This window comes from Pseudophryne corroboree, chromosome 1, assembly GCF_028390025.1.
Source record: "Pseudophryne corroboree isolate aPseCor3 chromosome 1, aPseCor3.hap2, whole genome shotgun sequence".
Lineage (NCBI taxonomy): Eukaryota > Metazoa > Chordata > Amphibia > Anura > Myobatrachidae > Pseudophryne > Pseudophryne corroboree.
In genome coordinates, this window is record NC_086444.1 from 819,629,349 (window position 1) to 819,655,410 (window position 26,062).

The window sequence follows — 26,062 nt, forward strand, 5'->3', positions numbered from 1 at the left end:
CATGCACCCAACAAGCTGGGTGCTCCTGCTTCAAAGCAAACTATTGCGCGCTGGATCTGTAACACGATTCAGCAAGCTCATTCTGCGGCAGGATTGCCGCATCCAAAATCGGTGAAAGCCCATTCCACAAGGAAGGTGGGCTCTTCTTGGGCGGCTGCCCGAGGGGTCTCGGCTTTACAGCTTTGCCGAGCTGCTACTTGGTCGGGTTCAAACACATTTGCTAAGTTCTACAAGTTTGATACCCTGGCTGAGGAGGACCTTGCCTTTGCTCATTCGGTGCTGCAGAGTCATCCGCACTCTCCCGCCCGTTTGGGAGCCTTGGTATAATCCCCATGGTCCTTACGGAGTTTCCAGCATCCACTAGGACGTCAGAGAAAATAAGAATTTACTCACCGGTAATTCTATTTCTCGTAGTCCGTAGTGGATGCTGGGCGCCCGTCCCAAGTGCGGACTCTCTGCAATACATGTATATAGTTATTGCTTAACTAAAGGGTTACTGTTTTGAGCCATCTGTTACTGAGGCTCAGTTGTTGTTCATACTGTTAACTGGGTATGGTTATCACAAGTTGTACAGTGTGATTGGTGTGGCTGGTATGAGTCTTACCCTGGATTCCAAATCCTTTCCTTGTTGTGTCAGCTCTTCCGGGCACAGTTTCCTTAACTGAGGTCTGGAGGAGGGGCATAGAGGGAGGAGCCAGTGCACACCAGATATAGTACCTAATCTTTCTTTTAGAGTGCCCAGTCTCCTGCGGAGCCCGTCTATTCCCCATGGTCCTTACGGAGTTCCCAGCATCCACTACGGACTACGAGAAATAGAACTACCGGTGAGTAAATTCTTATTTTCCCCTCCATCACCTCTGCAATAACACATGCCCCCTCACACACCTCTGCAGTAACACATGCCCCCTCCATCACCTCTGCAGTAACACATGCCCCCTCCATCACCTCTGCAGTAAGACACGATCCTGCCATCACCTCTGCAGTAAGACATGATCCCTCCATCACCTCTGCAGTAACACATGCCCCCTCCATCACCTCTGCAGTAAGACACGATCCTGCCATCACCTCTGCAGTAAGACATGATCCCTCCATCACCTCTGCAGTAACACACCATCCCTCCATCACCTCTGCAGTAACACACAATCCCTCCATCACCTCTGCAGTAACACACGATCCCTCCATCACCTCTGCAGTAAGACATGATCCCTCCATCACCTCTGCAGTAACACACAATCCCTCCATCACCTCTGCAGTAACACACAATCCCTCCATCACCTCTGCAGTAGCACATGCCCCCTCCATCACCTCTGCAGTAACACATGCCTCTTCCATCACCTCTGCAGTAACACATGCCACCTCCATCACCTCTGCAGTAAGACACGATCCCGCCTTCACCTCTGCAGTAACACACGATCCCTCCATCACCTCTGCAGTAAGACACGATCCCTCCATCACCTCTGCAGTAACACACAATCCCTCCATCACCTCTGCAGTAACACACAATCCCTCCATCACCTCTGCAGTAGCACATGCCCCCTCCATCACCTCTGCAGTAACACTTGTCCCCTCCATCACCTCTGCAGTAACACATGCCTCTTCCATCACCTCTGCAGTAACACACGCCTCTTCCATCACCTCTGCAGTAACACAGGCCCCCTCGATCACCTCTGCAATAACACATGCCCCCTCCATCACCTCTGCAATAACACATGCCCCCTCCATCACCTCTGCAATAACACATGCCCCCTCCATCACCTCTGCAGTAACACACGCCCCCTCCATCACCTCTGCAGTAACACACGCCCCCTCCATCACCTCTGCAGTAACACACGCCCCCTCCATCACCTCTGCAGTAACACACGCCCCCTCCATCACCTCTGCAGTAATACACGCCCCCTCCATCACCTCTGCAGTAACACATGCCTCTTCCATCACCTCTGCAGTAACACATGCCTCTTCCATCACCTCTGCAGTAACACATGCCTCTTCCATCACCTCTGCAGTAACACATGCCCCCTCCATCACCTCTGCAGTAAAACATGCCCCCTCCATCACCTCTGCAGTAGCACATGCCCCCTCCCTCACCTCACATGCAAATAAATCGCCAAACGGGCTGTGTTATGCCCCAGTGGTATACATGTTTCAGAGTATGCCATAATGCTCTGTAAAGTATGTTGTGAGATTTTTTTGAAAAGTGTAATTGTTTTTTTTCTCTCTCTTTGCTGTAAATCACCACTTATTAGCGAACATGAAGTCCAATCTTGTTACTCTTGTGAATCTCCCTAGTAACAGTGACTCATTGTTCTGCTTCCCAAAAATAGAATCTGTTGCATATTGTACAACTAGAGAACCCCAAAGCAGATTCAGAAACCCAGCATGGGATTCTGTTCCACGCATTGCAAACCTATGTCTTAGAGGCATTCCAACCCTTTCACTTATCTGCTACACACACACACACACACACACACACACACTCACACACACACACACACACACACACACACACACACACATATATGTAACCTAATGAAAACTAGCACTGTGTTGTGTTCAGTGTCGCATTAACCTATAGCTGAGCCCCTAGGCTTTTAGGTATTTTGGGCCCGCTCCAGCACCTCAATTTTCACCCCACTACAGCTGAGGTTTGGGAAGCAAAGCTTATGCCATCATTTACACTACAGGTTGAGTATCCCATATCCGGAATGCTCGGGACCAGGAGCATTCCGGATATGGGCTTTTTCCGGATAACAGATTACCTGTTATCTGTATGGGTTTCGGGGGTCCAGCGAGTCGGCACGGGGGACCGCCGTGAGCCCAGCACGACGGTGAGGGGTCCCGGGGATCTGGCGCATCAGTGGGGGAGTCCGAGGGGTCAGCGGCGGGTACTGGGAGTCAGCGGCGGTGAGGGAATGGCTGCAAAGCCACTCCCCCACCTGTTGGTGATTGGCCGCAGACTCCAGTGACGTCAAGACGCCGGCCGCGTCATGACGTCACTACAGGACTGAAATATTCAGGTTTTCGGAATATTTCGGTTAACGGGTGTCCGGATAACGGATACCCGACCTGTATTAGTATTCACACGGCGGACGCTGATATCTGGTTGAAATGAAGTTTGCTGACCTCTTTTCTCACAGCGCAATAATTTTTTATTTTCTCTATTGAAGTAGCACCAGTGCACTATTGGTCTGCTTCCTCAGCCGAATGTGTGTGCCTTGCTATGGTGCAGAGTGCAAAGTGCATTTAACCACTGGAGGCGGATCTGTAGGGCGCAGGTAACAGAAAAAAATAATGATGTGCCCCAAGTCCATGTGGGGTTCCAAGCCTTCAGCCTGATGGGTAATACGGCCCTGGTTGTGTGGTCCAGTACAATGCATTATACTGAGGCTGGAAACAAAGTGAATAATAGTGATTGATTTCATACAATGCAACGCTGCTCCCAAATGGAGCGGAGGTAATAGAGAATATTGGTGCACAGAGGAAGGAAGAATGCGGCCCATGTGCAACATCCTCTTGGCACAGATGGGAGAGTGCAAAGATAGAGGTAGATTAAAAATGTGCCACTCCTTCCTCCATGGTCTGCTTAATTTAAAGAATATATTCAGTACTATATTAACAGAACAATATATGAAATATTTAATTTGTGAAAGAACATCATTTTATTGAGTATACGTTTTGAAAAACATAAATTATTAGTTGTCAAAATAATTATACAAAAATTGGAGATTTCTATCAGTACCTCACAATCTTTGATCTATATTTTACCAAAATATGCTTATGTTTTAAAACATATGAAAAATAATTGCAACATATTTAAATGAAGTACATGAAATACAATTAAACATTTTCTATGAAGATCACATTTAGACACGTAATTGCACTCAGAAAAAATACACTTAACATTTCCTTGGGATGTGAAAAAGTTGTGCATTTCTTTTATAATGTTCATTCAAGTCCAGGTTCGTTCTTTCCGTAATCAAGAAGAGGAATGTTCCTGAGAATCTAGTACTCTAGCAGGCTCCTGTGAACACAAAATAGTTTGAGGTATTACATACAGCCTAGATTTGACCACTTGGCTGGGTCGCCAACTATTCGGAACTCACTGTCCATTAAAAAGGTCAGTGCTAGTAGTAAGAACAAGCTGAGGGCAGTAAAACTGGCTGCCACATGGCCCTCCAACATTATACACAAAGGCGTCATGGTAGTGATTTTGAGATTAGATTATCTGGATTTGTAACCTCTTTACTTAATAATGTTGGTCTTTCTGCTGAGCTAAAAGAAAATACTGTAAGTAAAAAGAAACTTAAAAAATCACTTACACCTCGATTCACTTACACCTCGATTCACTTACTGTACACACAACCATGTCATAAGAGCAAGAAGGGTTTGTTAACATTCCTTTTGATAATGAAAAACACATTTGTCATTAGTGTGGCAGTGTGAAGGTAAATTGCATTACTGACATGTTCAGAGTGTGGCTGGAGGGATCCTCCCACACAGGCAAGAAAAAAGAGGCGTTACCACACCTAATGGCTGGTGCAGAGAGGAGATGGACCAGGTGGGACTGTGCACAGTCAAGGGCTGGCCGAGGCCTGTGTATCCAGTCCAAGTGGAATTGTATGTACTACTCTGGTGAGACAGAGCCCAGGTGGATGCGGCACAGTCATAGTGAAGCAGGACAGGTGGTCATTCTACATGCAAGGAAGCAGGACTGAGTTACGTGTTGCTGAAAAGAACCAGTCTGGAGAGCTTGAATGTGAGTAGGCCAGAGAGTCTGAATGTCAGTAGGCCAGAGGCTATGTTACTCTGCAGGAGCAGGCCTGAGACTTTGGGGTCTAGTTACTAAGCCTTGGATGGAGATAAAGTCGACGGAGATAAAGTACCAGCTAGTCGGCTCCTAACTGCCATGCCATAGGCTGTGTTTAAAAACTGACAGGGGCCGATTGGCTGGTACTTTATCTCCATCCAAGGCTTAGTAAATAGACCCCTTTGTGTGATAAGCCAGAGGCCAAGCCAGACTAGGCTAACTATATTTGAAAGACTTTGAGAGACTTTATGTTTGCAGATTAGCTATCCAAGGTTTGTCAGGGGCGTAGAGTCAGTGCCCTGCATAGGGGCTAGGCGTTTGTTATCTTCTGTTCACCATTTAATGCTGAAAGTAAAGCACCATACCTCCCAACTGTCTCGATTCCAACGGGACTGTCCCACCCGTGGGTCGCAGTGTCCCGCGTGCTGTGGAGGGTAGTTGGGAGATCCTGTGATCACCGCTGCTCTGCTCTGCAAAGCAGCCGGTGATCACTGAATTAGATGCCGTACGCATGCGCATGGCAACTAAACAGTGTAGGGAGTGAGGTGGGGGCTGCCCAGCTGCTCTGGGAGCGCTGGGCATGGCCCCAAAATGATGGAAAATGGGTGTCATGTGGTGAGGCCCCGTCCCTTCTGATGAAGCCCCGCCCCCTCTAACAAAGCCCCAACCCCTTTTTTGAGTGCGGCGGCATGTCCCTCCTACACTGGTTACAAACTTGGGAGGTATGAAGCACCATTCTGTTTAGTTACCTGAAAAGCTGTGTTAGATCCTGTTTGAGCACCTAGACACTACATCGATTCACCCCTCTACCAAGCTAACTACTCCAAGTAATCACATAAGGTTTGATTTAAATAAAAATAAGAAAACCCCTTTAATAATCGTGAGAGTTGCACATAAATAGGCATCTACAAAATCATTTAAAATATACACGAATAATGAAGAAACCCGTATCATCTTGAGATTAGAATCTACAGTCAGATGAAGCTAGCTAGTGCTGAGGGCTGTCCTCATAAATGAAACATATATCTGCATCAAGTCTTAAACACTTGCGATCGATATGGCTACTGACAGTTGTATATGTTCTACCCTGGTTCCCATCAGTGGCGCCGAGAGAGGGACGGATACAAATTACCCGGGCCGGGCTGCTGGAGGGGCCTGGCAGAGGCTCGGGTCCGCTAGCCCCCCCCCCCCCCCCCCCCCAGTATACCTGTGCTGTGGCCGACGGTGGTGCCATCTTCTCTGTGATCTCTTTGGGAAGATGGTGCTGCACTCTGCTAGACCCTTTGCTCTTTAGTGGCCAGCGTCATCTTCCAAAATATCACTGGAAAGATGGTGCTGGCCAGGGAGGAGGGACCTGCTTCCTGTTTAAGTTTGGTAGGAAGCAGGTGCCCTCCCCCTCACTGCCCCCCTGAGTTAAAATTGCACCCCCCTTTTTTAAGCCATCCCTTTTTAACTGGGGCCCGGCGTGGCTCACTACGTCCCTGGTTCCGATCTAAACTATCTTGCCTTTACTGTACTCAGTCAGCGTTTGACTGACCCTTCCCTCCACTGTTCTGCATCTTCAGGTGTAAGGTTGTGCAAATGTCAGATCTGCATACAGCCATTTATTATTATTATTTCTCTAACGTCCTAGTGGATGCTGGGGACTCCGTCAGGACCATGGGGAATAGCGGCTCCGCAGGAGACAGGGCACAAAAGCAAGCTTTTAGGATCACATGGTGTGTACTGGCTCCTCCCCCTATGACCCTCCTCCAAGCCCCAGTTAGGTTTTTGTGCCCGTCCGAGAGGGTGCAATCTAGGTGGCTCTCCTAAAGAGCTGTTTAGAAAAGTTTTTTTTTTTAGGTTTCAATCTCAGTGATTCCTGCTGGCAACAGGATCACTGCATCGAGGGACTTAGGGGAGAGATTTCCAACTCACCTGCGTGCAGGATGGATTGGAGTCTTAGGCTACTGGACACTTAGCTCCAGAGGGAGTCGGAACACAGGTCAGCCTGGGGTTCGTCCCGGAGCCGCGCCGCCGATCCCCCTTACAGACGCTGAAGAGACGGCAGAACGGAGGTCCGGAAAACAGGCGGCAGAAGACTCCACAGTCTTCATGAAGGTAGCGCACAGCACTGCAGCTGTGCGCCATTGTTGTCACACGGCTCACTGACTCAGTCACGGAGGGTGCAGGGCGCTGCTGGGGGCGCCCTGGGCAGCAATATAATTACCTTTAGTGGCAAAATAAATACATCACATATAGCCATTAAGGCTATATGTATGTATTTTAACCCAGGCCAGTTTATTAAAAACCGGGAGAAGAAGCCCGCCGGAAAAGGGGCGGAGCTTATTCTCCTCAGCACTCAGCGCCATTTTCCTGCTCAGCTCCGCTGGTGAGGAAGGCTCCCAGGACTCTCCCCTGCACTGCACTACAGAAACAGGGTAACAAAGAGAAGGGGGGCATAAATTGGCGATATTTATATATTAAGAGCGCATATATAGTAAACAACACCTTCTAGGGTTGTTTATATACATTTATAGCGCTTTTGGTGTGTGCTGGCAAACTCTCCCTCTGTCTCCCCAAAGGGCTAGTGGGTCCTGTCCTCTATCAGAGCATTCCCTATGTGTGTGCTGTATGTCGGTACGTGTGTGTCGACATGTATGAGGAAAATATTGGTGAGGAGGCGGAGCAAATTGCCTGTAATGGTGATGTCACTCTCTAGGGAGTCGACACCGGAATGGATGGCTTATTTATGGAAATTACGTGACAATGTCAACACGCTGCAAGCCGGTTGACGACATGAGAGGGCCGGCGAACAAATTAGTATCTGTCCAGGCGTCTCAAACACCGTCAGGGGCTGTAAAATGCCCATTTACCTCAGTCGGTCGACACAGACCCAGACACGGACACTGATTTCAGTGTCGACGGTGAAGAAACAAACGTATTTTCTTTTAGGGCCACACGTTAAGGGCAATGAAGGAGGTGTTACATATTTCTGATACTCCAAGTACCACAAAAAAGGGTATTATGTGTGAGGTGAAAAAACTACCTGTAGTTTTTCCTGAATCAGATAAATTAAATGAAGTGTGTGATGATGCGTGGGTTTCCCCCGATAGAAAATTATTGGCGGTATACCCTTTCCCGCCAGAAGTTAAGGCGCGGTGGGAAACACCCCTCAGGGTGGATAAGGCGCTCACACGCTTATCAGAACAAGTGGCGGTACCATCTACGGATAGGGCCGTACTTAAGGAGCCAGCTGATAGGAGGCTGAAAAATATCCTAAAAAGTATACACACACATGCTGGTGTTATACTGCGACCAGCGATCGCCTCAGCCTGGATGTGCAGAGCTGAGGTGGCTTGGTCGGATTCCCTGACTAAAAATATTGATACCTTTGACAGGGACAGTATTTTATTGACTATAGAGCATTTACAGGATGCATTTCTATATATGCGAGATGCGCAGAGGGATATTTGCACTCTGGCATCAAGAGTAAATGCGATGTCCATATCTGCAAGAAGATGTTTATGGACACGACAGTGGTCAGGTGATGCAGATTCCAAACGGCACAAAGATGTATTGCCGTATAAAGGGGGGGGGGAGTTATTTGGGGTCGGTCCATGGGACCTGGTGGCCAGGGCAACTGCTGGAAAATCCACCGTTTTTTACCCTAAGTCACATCTCTGCAGAAAAAGACACCGTCTTTTCAGCCTCAGTCCTTTCGTCCCTATAAGAGTCATATCTGCCCAGGGATAGAGGAAAGGGAAGAAGACTGCAGCAGGCAGCCCATTCCCAGGAACAGAAGCCCTCCACCGCTTCTACCAAGTTCTCAGCATGACGCTGGGACCGTACAGGACCCCTGGATCCTACAAGTAGTATCCAAGGGGTACAGATTGGAATGTCGAGAGGTTTCCCCCCTCGCAGGTTCCTGTAGTCTGCTGTACCAATGTCTCCCTCCGACAGGGAGGCAGTATTGAAAACAATTCACAAGCTGTATTCCCAGCAGGTGATAATAAAATTACCCCTCCGACAACAAGGATTACTCCACACTATATGGTGGTACTGAAGGCTAGGTGAGACCTATTCTAAATCTGAAAAATTTGAACACTTACAAGGGTTCAAATCCAGATAGAGTCACTCAGAGCAGTGATAGCAAAGAACAAGGGGACTATATGGTGTCCCGGAACATCAGGGATGCTTACCTCCATGTCCCAAAATTTGCCTTTTCTCACCAAGGGTACCTCAAGTTCGTGGTACAGAACTGTCACTATCAGTTTCAAGACGATGCCGTTGGATTGTCCAAGGCACCCCGGGGTCCTTACCAAGGTAATGACCGAAAGGAGGATTCGTCTTCAAAGAAAATGGACGACCTCCTGATAAGAACAAGGTCCAGAGAACAGTTGGAGGTCGGAGTAGCACTATCTCAAGTAGTTCTACGACAGCACGGGTGGATTCTAAATATTCCAAAACCGCAGTTGTTCCGACGACACGTCTGCTGGTCCTAGGGATGATTTTGGACACAGTCCAGGAAAAGGTGTTTCTCCCAGAGGAGAAAGCCAGGGAGTTATCCGAGCTAATCGGGATCCTCCTAAAACCAGGAAAAGTGTCAGTGCATCATTGCACAAGAGTCCTGGTAAAAAATGGTGGCTTATTACGAAGCGCTTCCATTCGGCAGATTTCACGCAAGAACTCTTCAGTGGGATCTGCTGGACAAATGGTCCGGATCGCATCTTCAGATGCATCAGCGGATAACCCTATATCCAAGGACAAGGGTGTCTCTCCTGTGGTGATTACAGAGTGCTCATCTTCTAGAGGGCCGCAGATTCGGCATTCAGGATTGGATGCTCGTGACCACGGAGGCCAGCCTGAGAGGCTGGGGAGCAGTCACACAAGGAGTGTGATCAAGTCTGGAGAATTCTCTCCACATAAATATACTGGAGCTAAGAGCAAATTTATAATGCTCTAAGCTTAGCAAGACCTCTGCTTCAAGGTCAGCCGGTATTGATCCAGTGGGATAACATCACGGCAGTCGCCCACGTAAACAGAAAGGGCGGCACAAGAAGCAGGAGGGCAGTGGCAAGACTGCAAGGATTTTTCGCTAGGCGGAAAATCATGTGATAGCACTGTCAGCAGTGTTCATTCCGGGAGTGGACGACTGGGAAGCAGACTTCCTCAGCAGGCACGACCTCCACCCGGGAGAGTGGGAACTTCATCGGGAAGTTTTCCGCATGATTGGGAACCGTTGGGAAAGACCAAAGGTGGACATGATGGCGTCCCGCCCGAACAAAAAATGGGACAGGTATTGCGCCAGGTCACGAGACCTTCAGGCGATAGCTGTGGACGTCCTGGTAACACCGTGGGTGTAACAGTCGGTGTATGTGTTCCCTCCTCTGCTTCTCATAACCAAGGTATTGAGAATTAAAAGACGTAGAGGAGTAAGAACTATACTCGTGGCTCCGGATTGGCCAAGAGGGACTTGGTAACCGGAACTTCAAGAGATGCTCACAGAGGACTAATGGCCTCGGGAGCTAAGAAGGGATTTGCTTTCAGCAAGTACCATGTCTGTTCCAAGAGGAACCGTGGCATCGGCCTTTAAGAAAGGACCTGCTCCAGCAGGGACCTTGTCTGTTCCAAGACTTACCGCGACTGCGTTTGACGGCATGGCGGTTTGAACGCCGGATCCTAAGGGAAAAGGCATTCCGGAAGAGGTCATACCTACCCTGGTCAAAGCCAGGAAGGAGGTGACCGCACAACGTTATCACCACATGTGGTAAAAATATGTTGCGTGGGTGAGGCCAGGAAGGCCCCACGAAAAAATTTCAACTAGGTCGATTTCTGCACTTCCTGCAAACAGGAGTGTCTATGAGCCTCAAATTGGGGTCCATTAAGGTTCAAGTTTCGGCCCTATAGATTTTCTTCCAAAAAGAATTGGCTTCAGTTCCTGAAGTCCAGACGTTGTCAAGGGAGTATTGCATATACAGCCCTTGTGTGCCTCCAGTGGCACCGTGGGATCTCAACGTAGTGTTGGGATTCCTCAAATCATATTGGTTTGAACCACTCAAATCTGTGGATTTGAAATATCTCACATGGAAAGTGACCATGCTGTTGGCCCTGGCCTCGGCCAGGCGATTGTCAAAATTGGCGGCTTTGTCTTACAAAAGCCCATATTTGATTTTCCATTCGGACAGGGCAGAACTGCGGACTCGTCCCCAGTTTCTTCCTAAGGTGGTGTCAGCGTTTCACCTGAAACAACCTATTGTGGTGCCTGCGGCTACTAGGGACTTGGAGGACTCCAAGTTGCTAGACCTTGTCAGGGCCCTGAAAATATATATATATATATATATATATATATATATATATATATAATTCCAGGACGGCTGGAGTCAGAAAGTCTGACTTGCTGTTTATATTGTAGGCACCCAAAAAGCTGGGTGCTCCTGCTTCTAAGCAGACTATTGCTCGTTGGATTTGTAGTACAATTCAGCTTGCACATTCTGTGGCAGGCCTGCCACAGCCAAAATATGTAAATGCCCATTCCACAAGGAAGGTGGGCTCATCTTGGGCGGCTGCCCGAGGGGTCTCGGCTTTACAACTTTGCCGAGCAGCTACTTGGTCAGGGGCAAACACGTTTGCTAAATTCTACAAATTTGATACCCTGGCTGAGGAGGACCTGGAGTTCTCTCATTCGGTGCTGCAGAGTCATCCGCACTCTCCCGCCCGTTTGGGAGCTTTGGTATAATCCCCATGGTCCTGACGGAGTCCCCAGCATCCACTAGGACGTTAGAGAAAATAAGATTTTACTTACCGATAAATCTATTTCTCATAGTCCGTAGTGGATGCTGGGCGCCCATCCCAAGTGCGGATTGTCTGCATTACTTGTACATAGTTATTGTTACAAAAAAATCGGGTTATTATTGTTGTGAGCCATCTTTTTTAGAGGCTACTTCATTGTTATCATACTGTTAACTGGGTTAAAATCACAAGTTGTACGGTGTGATTGGTGTGGCTGGTATGAGTCTTACCCGGGATTCAAGATCCTTCCTTATTGTGTACGCTCGTCCGGGCACAGTACCTAACTGAGGCTTGGAGGAGGGTCATAGGGGGAGGAGCCAGTACACACCATGTGATCCTAAAAGCTTGCTTTTGTGCCCTGTCTCCTGCGGAGCCGCTATTCCCCATGGTCCTGACGGAGTCCCCAGCATCCACTACGGACTATGAGAAATAGATTTATCGGTAAGTAAAATCTTATTTTATTACCAGTTACTTATATAGCGTACACATATTCCGCATCGCTCTACAAAGAATATTTGGAAATTCACATCAGTCCCTGCCCCAGTGGCACTTACAAGCTATATTCCCTATCACATGTACACGCGCACACATTCACACTAGGGTTAATTTTGTTGGGATCCAATTGACCTACCAGCATATTTTTGGATTGTGGGAGGAAACCGGAGTACCCGGAGGAAACCCACGCAAATACAGGGAGAATATACAAAGGCCACACAGGTAGAGCCATGGTGGGAATTGAACCCATGACCTCAGTGCTGTGAGGCAGTAATGCTAACCATTACACCATCCGTACTGCCCAGAGGCCTGCACCTTAACTGTGGGCATGCGCAATACAAATTTGCATATTTTAGCTGAGCCAAAGTGTGCGCCGAATTCGTCATGAGCCAACCTGAGTCCTGTTCTGTTCTATATGCTGCTTCTAAAAATTTTGTTCTAGTATAATAATGTGTCAGTAGAAATACTACTCACCAGATAATTTTTACAAAATGGTCAGTAAAATGTTTTTTAACATTACATTACAAAATACTGAATTCAAACAAGATCATGGTGTAATTTTGTCAAACAATGAACCATAGGGCCTAATTCAGATCTGATCGCTGCTGTGCGTTTTCGCACAGAGGGTGATCAGATCCAAACTGCGCATGAGTCTGAGCCATAATGCGCAGGCGCGTTAGGTGGCTACAACAGGCATCGGCGGTCAGCGTCAGGATGGTGCGAAGGATCCATTTGCACGGGCATTTGCAAGGTGAGTGACAGGAAGAGGCCATTTGTGGGTGGTAACTGACCATTTTCAGGGAGTGTCCGTAAAAAAGCAGGCCGGCTCAAGCGTTTTCAGGAACGGTGTCTGACGTCAGCTCCGGCCCCGATCAGCAGGAATCAATCGCACTGGAAGAGTTGAGTCCTGGGCTGCGCAGAGGCCGCACAAACTGATTTTGAACAGAACTGCTACACATAGGAACGCACACTTGCACAGCGAAAATACAATCCCCCTGTAGGCGGTGACTATCTGATCGCAGGACAGCAAAGTTAGCAGCCCAGCGATCAGATCTGAATTAGGCCCATAGTTTAAAAAAAAAAAAATCTGAATATTATTTTTTTTGCATATGACTTTATGTCTATGAGATATCCACAAAAAAAAAGATTAACATTTATAATTTTGATGCTGAATATGGAATTTGCAACATACCGGTTTGGAGGACAGGTTGAAATTGTCCAGCCATGCACATTTCTTCTTGTTTTTGACGCACAATCCTTGTAATAGCTGGAGAAAATCCACGGGGATTGCGTGAGAATATAATGGCATAGCCATCGTTACATGTTCCGTCATCTTTGAGAGTACGGCAGGCATAGGTGACTGCATAGTTATCATAGTCCGTGTCAATTACCCAGTAGTTGTCGCCTGTGGATATACAAAACATTGTTTAGGATTTTGGCCTTAAAAGACATAAAATGAAATTAAAGAGATTTGGTTACTTTTTCCATATATTTTTTTTCTTATAATTTGGGTGAAATGTACAGATAAATTGAAGCCCTTTTCTAACACTAAAAAGCCCTCTTCTAAACCGTAAATCGGCATGAGAAATGCTACCAAATACTACAATTTGCTTCCTTTTGTGAGACAGAACTTCACCTTTACCAATTCTCCTGGACTTGATTTCTGAAGAAATATTTACTGGTTCTGATTCTAAATGTACAGAAATACATTTTAAAGTACTGTACTAAAATGTCTGTTTTCTTTTTAATCTATTTATATTTGTGTAAATAAAGTTTTGAGAAATAAAATTATGCTTTATACTTTAGTTTAGGATTTACTGAATATACTTACAGAAATAACCAAACACTAGAGGGCCACTTTATTGTCTTTTTCCCAGAATCCTTTAATCGCTTCCTAAAGCCTGTCATGATGTAACATATTCAGAATGCACCATAGCCAGAGATGTGGTCTGAAGAAGCAATTTATAACTAAGGGGATATTCCAATTAGCCACCACTGCGAGTTAGCGCGGCAATAGCCGAACTTTACACAGGCTGAACTTGCTCAAAACTGTGTGCAAAAAGGAGTGAATTTGGGCTGGAAGCAGGACGTGAGGAGTGCGAGATGCAGTGCAGTTGGCGGCGTTTTAAAGAAACTTTAGCAGCAACTGGCACCCATCGCAGCTAATTGGATTGACCCTTATGTTTTTTGCTAGGCTCAATAGAGCAAATACAATTTAAAGACTGGAGTTCCTTCATACAACTTATACACATTATAACACGATAGACACAATATTGCCGATTCATAGTGGCACATAAATTAACCACAATTGCACTTGTCCTGCATACTGTACATAGAACTAAATGTTTCCCCATATGCAGAGCTGACCCTATCAATATGCTTCTTGTTCATTATCAACTTACTGTTGCACCAGCCTTATACCTGGTGCAAGGGATCCGCCTCAAATCAGATAAATCTCACTGCACACACAACGAGACATACTATGTACTACATAGCCTGCAATTCCAAGTACACGCCTTTGCCAAACTTAACCTAAGTATGATGCCTCATTGCTGCCCATTTAATCCCATTCAGCAGTAAATGGAGTTGGAGTTCAGAGGCATATGACTTGAAGTCACCCATAGATGCGTGTGCTTGCCTATGGAGCATGTATATACAAATATACATATGCAAAATAAACTTGCAAGATATTAAGGCCCAGGGAAGTTTGTCTTGAAAAGAAGTACTGGAGTACTGCCTGTGGCCTCATGCTTATAGAGAGGTCACAGAACTCAGAGTTCGTATCCTTTTCATTTTAAAGTATTAAGCAAGTTATTCATTATAATAAACACAGTTCAACGTAAAATAATAGCAGATTATTTGTATGAGGTTTTCCTCATGCAAAGTTATGTTTTACCTTCACTCACAGTTATACTGTAGTTTCCATCCCGGGACACTTTCACTATAAGTCACCTAAATGTCATCGCTGCGTACCAAGTACAATGCTGTAATACACCTATTATTACAATAGGTGCATAATCAGCTATGAATTATATTACTGATGTTATAATGTGCAAAATATTATGATATATTTACTGTGGCATAGCGTGCCTTGCTAAAGTATTCACCTCTCTTGGCTTTTTACCTATTTTGTTACAGTACCTGTAATTTAAGTTTTTTTAATCTGAATTTTATGTGATGTATCTGCACAAAATAGTCTAAGTTGGTGAAGTGAAATGAGCTAAATTCATATAAAAAAGATTTTTTATAAATAACATTTTTAAAATTGGCATGTGCATATGTATTCACCCCCTTTACTATGAAGCCCCTCAAAAATTCTGGTGTAACCAATTACCTTTAGATGACACATAATTAGTGAAACGAAGTCCACCTGTGTGCAGTCTAAGTGTCACATGATCTGACAGTATAAACACACCTTTTCTGGAAGGCCCCAGAGGCTGCAATACCACTAAGCAGGAGGCATCACACCAAGAAGACCAAGGAGCTCTCCAAACAAGTCAGGGACAAAGTTGTTGAGAAGTACAAGTCAGGGTTGGGTTATAAAAAATATCCAAATCTTTGATGATCCCCAGGAGCACCATCAAATCCATCATCTTCAAATGGAAAGAAAATGGTACCACAACAAACCTGCCAAGAGAGGGCCAGCCACCAAAACTCACAGACTGTGTATCTGCGGATGTGACCACAATAACCGTATATGCCATAGAACTGGGCTTTATGGAAGAGTGGCCAGAAAAAAAGCCATTACTTAGTGTTAAAAATAAGATGGCAAGTTTTGAGTTAGCCAAATGTATGGAGGAAGGTGCTCTGGTCAGATGAGACTAAAATTTTGCTTTTCGCCCACCAAGGAAAACGCTATGTCTGGCGCAAACCCAACACATCCCATCACCCCAAGAACACCATCCCCACAGTGAAACATGGCAGTGTCAGCATCATGCTGTGGAAAAGTTTTTCAGCAGCAGGAACTGGGAAACTGTTTCGAGTCGAGGGAAAGATGGATGGTGCTAAATACAGGGATATTCTTTAGCAAAACCTGTTTCAGTCTGCCTGTGATTTGAGACTGGGACGGAGGTTCATCTTCCAGCAGAACAATGACCCGAAGCATACTGCTATAGCAACACTCGAGTGGTTTAAGAAGAAACATTTAAATGTGTTGGAAGGGCCTAGTCAAAGCCCAGATCTCAATCCAATTGAGAATCTGTGGTCAGACTTGAATATTGCTGTTCACAAGCGGAAATCATCCAACATGAAGGAGCTGGAGTAGTTTTGCCTTGAGGAATGGACAAAAATCCTAGTGGCAAGATGTGGCAAGCTCATAGAGACTTATCCAAAGCGACTTGCAGCTGTAATTGCCGCTAAAGGTGGCTCTACAAAGTACTGACTTTAGGGGGGTGAATAGTTATGCACGCTGAAGTTTTCTGTTATTTTGTCCTACAGTATTTGTTGTTTGCTTCACAATTAAAAAAAAAAAAACATCTTCAAAGTTGTAGTCATGCTCTATGAACCTTCAAACAATCTATTTTAATTCCAGGTTGTGAGGCAACAAAACATGAAAAATGCAAAGAGGGGTGAAAACTTTAGCAAGGCACTGTATGCCAATATATCACAGTCTGCTTTCCTTCCTGTAAAATGTCTCCTTTCTCTGACGCGGAGTGACACACCACAGGAACAAAGACAAAGTGAATTTAATATGTTGGTAGTCTGTGTAACATAACTTCATACAGTACAGTATGTGCAGGGCAGTTTGCTCTTTGTCCCTTTCAGATCCTGCATATCCATTATTGGCTTCATAGCAGTGGTAGCTTAATATTTGTGAATGTCATTTGAATGTCAGTGTAAGTTTAGCTGTGTCAACATCACTCTGTCAGTGTTACATAGGTTTCATTTACTAATGTTGCATTGAGTTGAATGTTGAGCAACCAACAAGCTAAAAGTTTTCATGAGTCAAAGGTCCGTTAGCTAAAACAAGTGTCTGGATAGGATGGCACCTAAATGTAATGTTAGTAATTACACTGTATGCCATAATGTGTTTTAATGTATGATAAGTGTCTTTCATAGTGTTTTCATAGAGTTCTGCATAGTAGAGAAATCACTGGGAAAATGGCCGCCAAGTCATTTTCCTGGAGATCTGTGCATGCACAGTAAAGTCTATCAGCGCTGCCGGCAGAAAGGAGGGGCTGCACACGGGTCTCCTCCTCTCTTAAAGCGTCCCTGGAGGGGAGCATACAATAAAGAAGGTATTGTGGAAAAATAGTACTGCACACCTGTTTCTCATCCATAGTCCTGCAGCTTTATCCTTTTAGATGATCATGGAATGTCTCTTTGACTTCTAATATCCTTATATTTCAATGTTTAATTTTATGTCATACCATATATTACCAACCGTTGTTCATCTTACCTTGTTATGAGGACTGACTCTTGTAGAATCATTTTGGGGGAGATATATCAAAGCTTGGAGAGAGATACAGTGCTAACCAATAAGGCTGTGTTTGAAAAATTACAGTTAGTAGCTGATTGGTTGGCACTTTATCTCTCTATGTTTTGATAAATCTCCCCCATTGTGAAATACAGTGCTGTGGTGTTGATAATAATAGCCATAGAAAGCTGCTTGCTACCCATGTAGCTTACTAACTCCAACCTTATTTTTAAAGTCTTTAATGTAAATCGTAAAACCTAAAACTGAATATTAAATGAAGCACTCCAGAATAATGCAACTTACCTCCACTTGATAGATAACTAGCCAAACCCTGATAGGTCATATACATTTTAGCTGGAATGGTTGGGTCTGGTGTTGAGTATTGAGCAGCCATATCTGCACAGATGAGCCAGAACCTATAAATGGAAATGTTATTATAGATACAACTCCAGCACATATTTATTGCACAAATTTATATTTCATGCTAATAGTTTATTCCTGATGAAGTTTGAGTCTTCCATATAACACAGAATGCATTTATGTTTCATATACACCTTATGTACATAGCCTGAAGGTAATTTTAATAATGTTGTGTATGAAACACAATTTGTGTACATTGAACCATCAGAAGGAAAGGTGTCACTAAGTCGCATTCGTCGGAATATTTGATTTTCAGATATGGGAGACTAATACCCCTTTTACACCGCTTGAAATATCCTGGGATTTTGCATAGGAGCGCACAAAACCCCGGGACTGCAGGCGGTGTAAAAGGGTCCTTCTCCTAAACCCCGGGTCCACTCTCCCAGGAATCCAACCCAGTTTGTACGCAGGGTTGGACACAGGTAAGACCCGGATAGGAGGCGGTGTAAATGGGTAAGCCAGGTTAGCCAACCCGGCACCCGTTAACAGCATGGCAAACCTCCCGTACTGCAGTGTCCGGCGGTCGGGAGGGAGGGTGGGGTTCACGGCGCACGCTGTCTATGCAGACAGCAGCGCCATACTGGTTGCCATGCAGCGGTTGGGGACATGACACATGCTGTCTATGCAGACAGCAGCACCATGTCTGGTGCCAGGAAGCGCCGGGGGCAGCACAGCAGCTTTCAAATTGCTGGGCTTGCCCCCGGCGAGACGCTCTGCGGCACCGGTCTGCAGTGTTTCCCTGCGCTTGGAGATGACACCATCTCTAAGCGCCGGCCTACAAGACACTGCACCCGGATACAGTGTAAACGGTGTCGATCCGAGATATCACTGCGGTATAAATGGGGGGGTCCCGGGTCTGACCCAGCTTGGAACCGTGGTCCAAATCCTGGGTTAGACCCGGGATTTTGGTGTAAAAGGGGTATTAGTGGCCTGTTTACTAAGGCTTGGATGGAGTTCAAGTGGATGGAGATAAAGTACCAGCCAATCGGCTCCTAACTGTCATGTTACAGGCTGTGTTTGAAAAATGACAGTTAGTAGCTGGTTGGTTGGCACTTTATCTCCGTTTACTTTATCTCCATCCAAGGCTTAGTAAATAGACCCCTTGTAATGGCATTCCTCATGTGCTGTTATAATATTGTATAAATATCTGAAATCCAGAAGTAGCAGGTCTAAATACTGACCCACAAGATAAATAAAATTAAAAATCATTTGTTATTGTTTTCTGGACAAGATGCCCTGAAAGTCGCAACCAACTCATAGCGTGCGTGAATATGAATTGGATATTTAACACTTCTACCAAAAGCTCCACATTTGAAATGACTTGTTGTATAGGAAGTCACATAACATAACAATGGGAAGATAAATTAGAGCTTTAGGGGTATATGCAATTGCGGTCGAATTCCGGCTGGAGTTCGACCGTTTTTGGATTCGACACAATTCGACAATCACAAACCCTCTCGCCGGGACCCGAATTTAACATATTCAATAAATAACGGATTCGACAGTCCCGCTGTCGAAAAACGGACCAATTGACGATAGTGTGCGTCCTGGATTCGAGTTCATGGACGGCACAAAAGTGTTCAAAAAACCATGAAAAAAATTGCGTGGGGTTCCCCCTCCTAAGCATAACAGATATGCTATTAGCAATAAAAAACACACAAAAAAACATGTTTTTAAAAATTTTTATTAGATCACGACAGCAAAATGAGGCCTACTGAAATTGACGAAATGACTGTCGAAAAGCACTGTTGTTGAATCGACATTCTTCAATTGAATATACTTTTGTCGAAAAGCCGCATTTTTACCATTGCAGACATGTCAAATTTTGAAAATGTCGAATTGCAAAAAGTCGAATCTGAAACGGCAGGTTTTTTGACGAAAAGTACTGTATTGCATTGTCGAATCCAATTCGACAGTTTTTTTTTTGTCGAAAATGCCCCGTTTTTCGTCATTTGCGGCAATTCGACCACAATTGCATATGGCCCTTAATGTTTCCAGAAATTACAATGCAAAACCATTTCTTTCTACCAATATACTGTTTTACAGGATGTATCCCAGGGATCTGTACTCGGACCAGTTCTCTTTAATATCTTTGTTGGTGACATTGCAAATGGTATTGAAGGGAAAGTATGCCTTTTTACAGATGATACAAAGATATGTAACAGGGTAGACACACCAGGAGGGGTAAAACAAATGATTGATGACCTAGCTAGGCTTGAAAAATGGTCAAGAACATGGCAACTACAGTTTAATGCTAAAAAATGCAAAATCATGCACTTGGGTCTCAAAAACCCAAAGGCTAAATATAGTATCAAGGGTACTATAATGGAAACTACTGAGGAGGAAAGGGATTTAGGAGTCACTATTTCAAGTGACTTAAAGACAGGAAAGCAATGCCACAAAGCAATGAGAAAGGCAAGTCAGATGCTTGGTTGCATAGGGAGAGGAATCAGTAGCAGGAAAAAAGAAGTAATAATGCCACTGTATAGGTCATTGGTGCGGCCTCATCTGGAATACTGTGTCCAGTTCTGGAAATCATATCTTCAGAAGGATATAAATACATTAGAGAGTGTACAAAGAAGGGCAACTAAAATGGTGCATGGCCTACATCACAAAACTTACCCGGAAAGGCTAAAAGATCTTAACATGTATAGTATGGAGGAGAGAAGGGAAAGGGGAGACATGATAGAAACTTTCAAATATACCAAAGGTTTTAACAAAGTTCAGGAGGGAAACATTTTTCAAAGGAAGAGAAGTATTAGAACGCGAGGACATACACTGAAACTGGAGGGAGGCAGGTTCAGGGGAAATTTAAGGAAAAATTATTTCACAGAAAGGGTAGTGGATAAGTGGAATAGGCTCCCATCAGAGGTGGTAGAGGCTAAGACTGTAGAGTAATTTAAACATGCTTGGGATAGGCATATGAATATCCTTACAAAGAATTAAGGTTCAAAAAGGGTTGCGATTACCTAAAGGATAAAAAAAAAAATGGGCAGACTAGATGGGCCAAGTGGTTCTTATCTGCCGTCAAATTCTATGTTTCTATGTTTCTATGTATCTATAATTCCAATATGAAGATGAATTACAGCTTCTACTCTTTCAGTAATGATGCAGCAATAGCTTATCATTCTCCATATGTGAAATAGACTGCTGTTTTATAGAGCTTTATCTAGAAATCCAGGCTGTCATATAGCTTTATTATCTTTTTTTTACCATAATGAACCTTCTTGAAAATCTTTACTAATTGTTTATATACTTACCCAAAAAGTTTAACTCTGCCTTTTGATGATGCAGTCATTGTGCCATCTTCATCTACTGTGTATTCTGCAGAGATATTATCCTGAAGGAAGAGGCCCTCAGGGTCCTTCTTCCCAACGGCGTACCATTTTCCTCCATACTAGGTATAACAATGCACACAAATAACAATCATATTTAGAAGACATAAATGTTTTAGTAAAATGCACTAATATTATGCTGTGTCTCACTTTCTTACATTAAATCTTATTTGTGGAGAATATTCCCAATTCCCACACACCAGAAATCCATAATTTCCCCAGTATTATTTAGGAATAACGTATTGATTGAAGTACAATTTAAGCATTTTTTTTCTTTGCTGGGTTGTCAGAACAGCTCTATTATTTACACAAGAAATCCCTTACTATCATTGTATTCCCGATTGAGCAGGTATAGCTTACTATGGGGTAATAATGGGGGTAATTCAGACCTGATCGTAGCAGCAAATTTGTTAGCAGTTGGGCAAAACCATGGGGGTCATTCTGAGTTGATCGTAGCTGTGCTAAATTTAGCACAGCTATGATCATGTTCCCTGACATGCGGGGGGGACGCCCTGCACAGGGCTAGCCTGCCCTGCATGTCAGTGCCGCCCCCCCCCCCCCGCAGAAGTGCAAAGGCATCGCACAGCGGCGATGCCTTCGCACTGCAGGAGTAGCTCGCGGCCACCGGAGCTTTAGCGTGCTGGCCGGGAACTACTCATCGCTACTCGGCCCGCAGTGGCTGCGTATGACATCACGCAGCCGCTGCGACCCGTCCCCCGTACGGTCCAGCCACGCCTGCGTTGGCCAGACCGCACCTACAAAATGGTGGCCAAACGCCGCCGTTTCGCCCTGTACCGCCCATCGATTGCCTCTGCCTGTCAATCAGGCAGAGGCGATCGCTGTCCTGCTACGGCCTTTGGCCGTCCGGCATGCACAGGCGCATTACGGCGCATGCGCAGCAGGGACCCGTTCGCTCTGCTGCGTTAAAACGCAGCAAGCGAACGGGTAGGAATGACCCCCCTATGTGTACTGCAGGGGGGGCAGATATAACATGCGCAGAGAGAGTTAGATTTGGGTGGGGGGTGTTCAAACTGAAATCTAAATTGCAGTGTAAAAATAAAGCAGACAGTTTTTACTCTGCACAGAAACAAAATAACCCACCCAAATCTAACTCTCTTTGCAAATGTTATATCTGCCTCCCCTGCAGTGGACATGGTTTTGCCCAACTACGGTACTAACAAATTTGCTGCTGCGATCAGTTCTGAATTACTCCCAATGTGTCACCATCAGGACTTCTCAGTTAAGCACCAGAGGGGGAAGAAGTTACATAGTAGGAAAGCCAGCATATGTGCTTATACTGTATGATGTTTTTAAAGGAAAGATTTCTTTTTAAAAATCTTTTATTTATATTACAAATTCCCATAATTTTCATGTAAAGTTCTCTAATAACAGTATTTCCATAGATATTAGAAATATTTACACCTATACTTTAGTGTTTGTTTTTAACTTGGGAAAACATCAAATCAAATGTTCTCTGGAAATCGGTTGCCAGCTGCTGCTTCTTATTGCCCAGTCTGGCCACTGACATTACATTTTATTATTTTTTTTGTGCTATATCATGGTTTACAAGAAAAAAACATTTAAACATATCAGCTAATCAGAAGTACTGAGGGGGGTATTTATTAAAGCCTTGAGAGAGATAAAATTGTGAGAGATAAAGTACTAACAAATAAGCTTCTAATTTACATGTTACAGGCTCTGTTTGAAAAATTACAGTGATACCACTTTTGTCGGACCCGACTTTTGAACCCAGGTCAATCCTGGGTCCAAGCAGGCGTAGACTCTTTCACATTGCAGTTTCAACCCGGATTATTCCCGGGTCATTCCCGGGTTGGTGCCTTTCACACTGAATCCGGGTCACCAATGTTAAACACTGTGATGTGATTTAAAATGGTCTTTTCTGGATCACATTGATGAGGTTTCAAAGGAAATAAAAGGATAGACTGGGGACTGCACTGAGCAGACACATAACCAGCCAATCAGCACCTTTTTCTGAGACCCGGGTTGAATATCCCAAGTCAGAGGCTTTCACACTGCACAGTGACCTGGGTCTGACCCGTGTTTAACCCTTCTTTGTACCTGGGTTGAAATGCCGGGGTGCTCGACCCGGGTTATTCACGTTGGTGCTTTCACACTGCACCTCGGGGTCGATCCGGCAACAACCCGGTACTAACCCGGGTTATTTTTGCGATGTGAAAGGGATAGTAGGGGTTGATTCGTCGGTACTTTATCTCTCACAATTTTATATCTCTACGAGCTTTGATAAATAACCCCCAAAAGTCCAGTACACATTGGGAGATGTGTGCTGGGCGATCTAGCACAGACCGCTCAGCACACATCTCTCCCCCTGCTCAGCACTCAGCATGAAGTGTGCTGAGCGAGTAGGGGGAGGGTCAGGGGGGAAGGGGGGGCACTCACTTCACAAAGCAGTGAAGTGAGCGATCTACTAGATTGTGCCTGCATGCAGGCCAATCTAGTACCGGTGATAGCGCCGTGCAGGCCGCGCATCACAATCGCTATGGGGTATACACACGGAGAGATCCGTGCTTAATTTCTAAGCAATCTAGTCAGACTGCTTGTAATTTAAGCACGGATCTCTCCGTGTGTACCCCCCTTAAGAGTTTAATATTGTGAGGAGAGCTACACAATTCTTTCATCAAGATAAAAAAAAAAATACTAGTTGTGGGGAGAGCTCACACGTGTGACTCAGTCACTTGATATGTATCACCTGAAATTTAGTCTTTAGAACAGGCATTCCCAATATCGGTCCTCAAGGCAAACTAAAGGGGGGTTACACACAAAGAGATCTGTGCTTAAATTCTAAGCAAGCTTTGCTTAGAAATTAAGCACGGGTCTCTCCGTGTGTATGCCCATAGCGATGTGCGGCCCCGCACGTCGCTACCACTGACTAGATTTGGCATGCATGCATACCAAATCTAGTAGATCGCTCGCTTCACTACTAGTTATTTTGATTTAACCATCTGTGCTGAATCCTGGATATCACTAAAACCTGCACTGTTAGTGTGCCTTGAGGACCAAGGTTGGGAATGCCTAGTTTAAAGTCTGCATTTATTACTGAATACATTTCATTGCAATTGTTATCTATCTGCCCTACTGAGACTACTTGATATAACTTAATCTGCTCTCATGTAACAAAATATTTCTTACCCTTTTTATATCAAAGTCCTCCTTCACTTTCATAGAATCTACGATACAGGACTGGGCCTTACAATGCTGAATGATGGTGATAAGTACAGCAAAAAAGATATACTTGAAATGCTTCATGCTGAAACAAAGAACAATATACATATTTAGCCTTTATATCTATATCTACAGTATCTATCTATCTATCTATCTATCTATCTATCTATCTATCTATCTATCTATCTATCTATCTATCTGTCCTTACCATACCGTTCTTTAAACCGGGACACTCAGGGATTACACAGGTTCTGTGTCTGATTAAAACCAGGAGAAATACAGGCCCGAAGTCAGCCAGCCACAGAACATGTGTAATTTAAATTCATTAGTGTCCCAGTTTAAAGGGATAGTATGGGAATTCTATCTATCTATCTATCTATCTATCTATCTATCTATCTATCTATAAAAATGACAAAAAAAATACATACATTTCTATCCTACAGTAAACCTGCAATCCCTGGTGTTATATAATCAGCAAAATAAACTGAATATACTATGAGAACAGCACAGGAATATATCATGTTTTGAATGCATATGTAAGTTTAGGGGGAGGCATTAGTGTTTTGGTGAATTTACAACCCATATTTGTGTCACCAAGACTGAATTCACATTGAAACATTGTATGTAGATGGCAGCGACTAGGATCCTACGTAACTGTTGTGTTTACTTTTAGATATAATGAACTAATACTTCCAAATCTATGAATGCTCTGGAATTTTGCATTATAACACAGTATCATATCTATAGATATATGCCATGTTCTTAGCTTCATCTATACTATGTAAGAGTACATCACTGGTGTGGGCAAAATGTACAAACATAATTAAAGCAAAGTATGAGAAAAAGGGAATTACAGCTAATATACTAATAATCCTATTTCCTCGTACACAATATACTTTTATAACTGTATATCTAAGTATACTGTTGCTAAGCATGGTAAGATCATTTATTACATGCACATATATTTATTATCTTTTATGTAGAATATGTTATCCAGGAATTTGTAGAAACCAGATACAATTGTAAGTATTTAGTGATAGACTTCCAGGCTTTATTATCAATTATATATACTGTGAGGAGTGCTGCTAAACATTTTAATAAGTAGAGGCTTTCTAGGGTCAATGCTTAGAAAGAGGTCATTTATAATGCAATTTAGTATGAATTAAGCTTGTTGCTCAAAATTATAGAACCAAAACACCAAATCTTAAGTGTTTTGAATAATAAATCAAACACTTGTATTATTACAATGCAGGTCTATCTACTTTTGCTAATCAAACAGATGAAGAGGAACAAGGACAGTGGTGATGTCAGAGACAAAAACCTCATGGGAGTCATCTTTAGAGATCTCTGTCTTTGGAAGGTTGGTATAGTAGATAGCTACAGTATTACTCTATATTAGTTGGGAAACACATTGGTGTAAAAATATGTAAAATACACCATTGTGAGAACTGAAATTGAAACAGTTGTGTTTTATAACCCACAGAAACTAGTACACCAATCAATTTTTTCTATAAGATCAAATATTCAGCAGTAAAAACTTACTTGATTTCTTCTGGCGTGAATGGTTGTGAAGTGAGTACCTTACAGACTCAAATGGACATCTCTTTCAAGTCCTGTAAG

At 44.1% G+C, this 26,062-nt stretch overlaps 1 protein-coding gene across 1 annotated transcript; it reads right to left on the reverse strand.

Moving 5' to 3' along the window:
- Positions 1 to 3,781: 3,781 nt before the first annotated feature.
- LOC134911218 (purpurin-like) lies at positions 3,782 to 26,062 on the reverse strand. Its single transcript, XM_063919530.1, has 6 exons — positions 25,985 to 26,062; positions 24,410 to 24,527; positions 21,167 to 21,303; positions 17,790 to 17,902; positions 13,263 to 13,475; positions 3,782 to 4,018 (listed from the first exon to the last, which is right to left on the reverse strand). Exons 2-6 carry the CDS (start codon positions 24,524 to 24,526, stop codon positions 4,008 to 4,010), a joined length of 591 nt encoding a protein of 196 aa, XP_063775600.1. The 5' UTR covers position 24,527; positions 25,985 to 26,062; the 3' UTR covers positions 3,782 to 4,007.